This window comes from Eimeria mitis, genomic scaffold (assembly GCF_000499745.2).
Source record: "Eimeria mitis Houghton genomic scaffold, Emh_scaff4970, whole genome shotgun sequence".
NCBI lineage: Eukaryota > Apicomplexa > Conoidasida > Eucoccidiorida > Eimeriidae > Eimeria > Eimeria mitis.
The window spans coordinates 3,487-3,831 of NW_013573270.1; the positions used below are offsets into that span (position 1 = coordinate 3,487).

The window sequence follows — 345 nt, forward strand, 5'->3', positions numbered from 1 at the left end:
TACTGCTTCTCTTATTTCTTGCTTCTGGATGTCTAAACCACCCACGTCCTGCAGCAGCAGCAGCAGCAGCAGCAGCAGCAGCAGATGCAGCAGATGAAGCAGCAGCAGATGCAGCAGCAGCAGCAGAAGCAGCAGATGCAGCAGCAGCAGCGGCAGATGCAGATGCAGCAGATACAGATGCAGCAGAGGAGGAAGAGCAGCAGCAGCAGCATCACCAGCACGACCACAACCACCAGCAGCAGCAGCAGCAGCATCACCAGCAGCAGCAGCATCACCAGCAGCAGCAGCAGCAGCAGCAGCAGCAGCAGCATACCGCATAAGTAACATCTGGTTTTTCTTGCATTT

At 55.7% G+C, this 345-nt stretch overlaps 1 protein-coding gene across 1 annotated transcript in view; it reads left to right on the forward strand.

Moving 5' to 3' along the window:
- The window catches only part of EMH_0078860 (uncharacterized protein), a gene marked incomplete at both ends in the record, with an annotated part of 426 nt that extends 106 nt beyond the window's left edge, over nt 1-320 (forward strand). Inside the window, one exon of the mRNA XM_013500057.1 lies at nt 1-320. Within this exon, the coding sequence (XP_013355511.1) occupies nt 1-320 (320 nt within the window).
- Nucleotides 321-345: the final 25 nt, after the last annotated feature.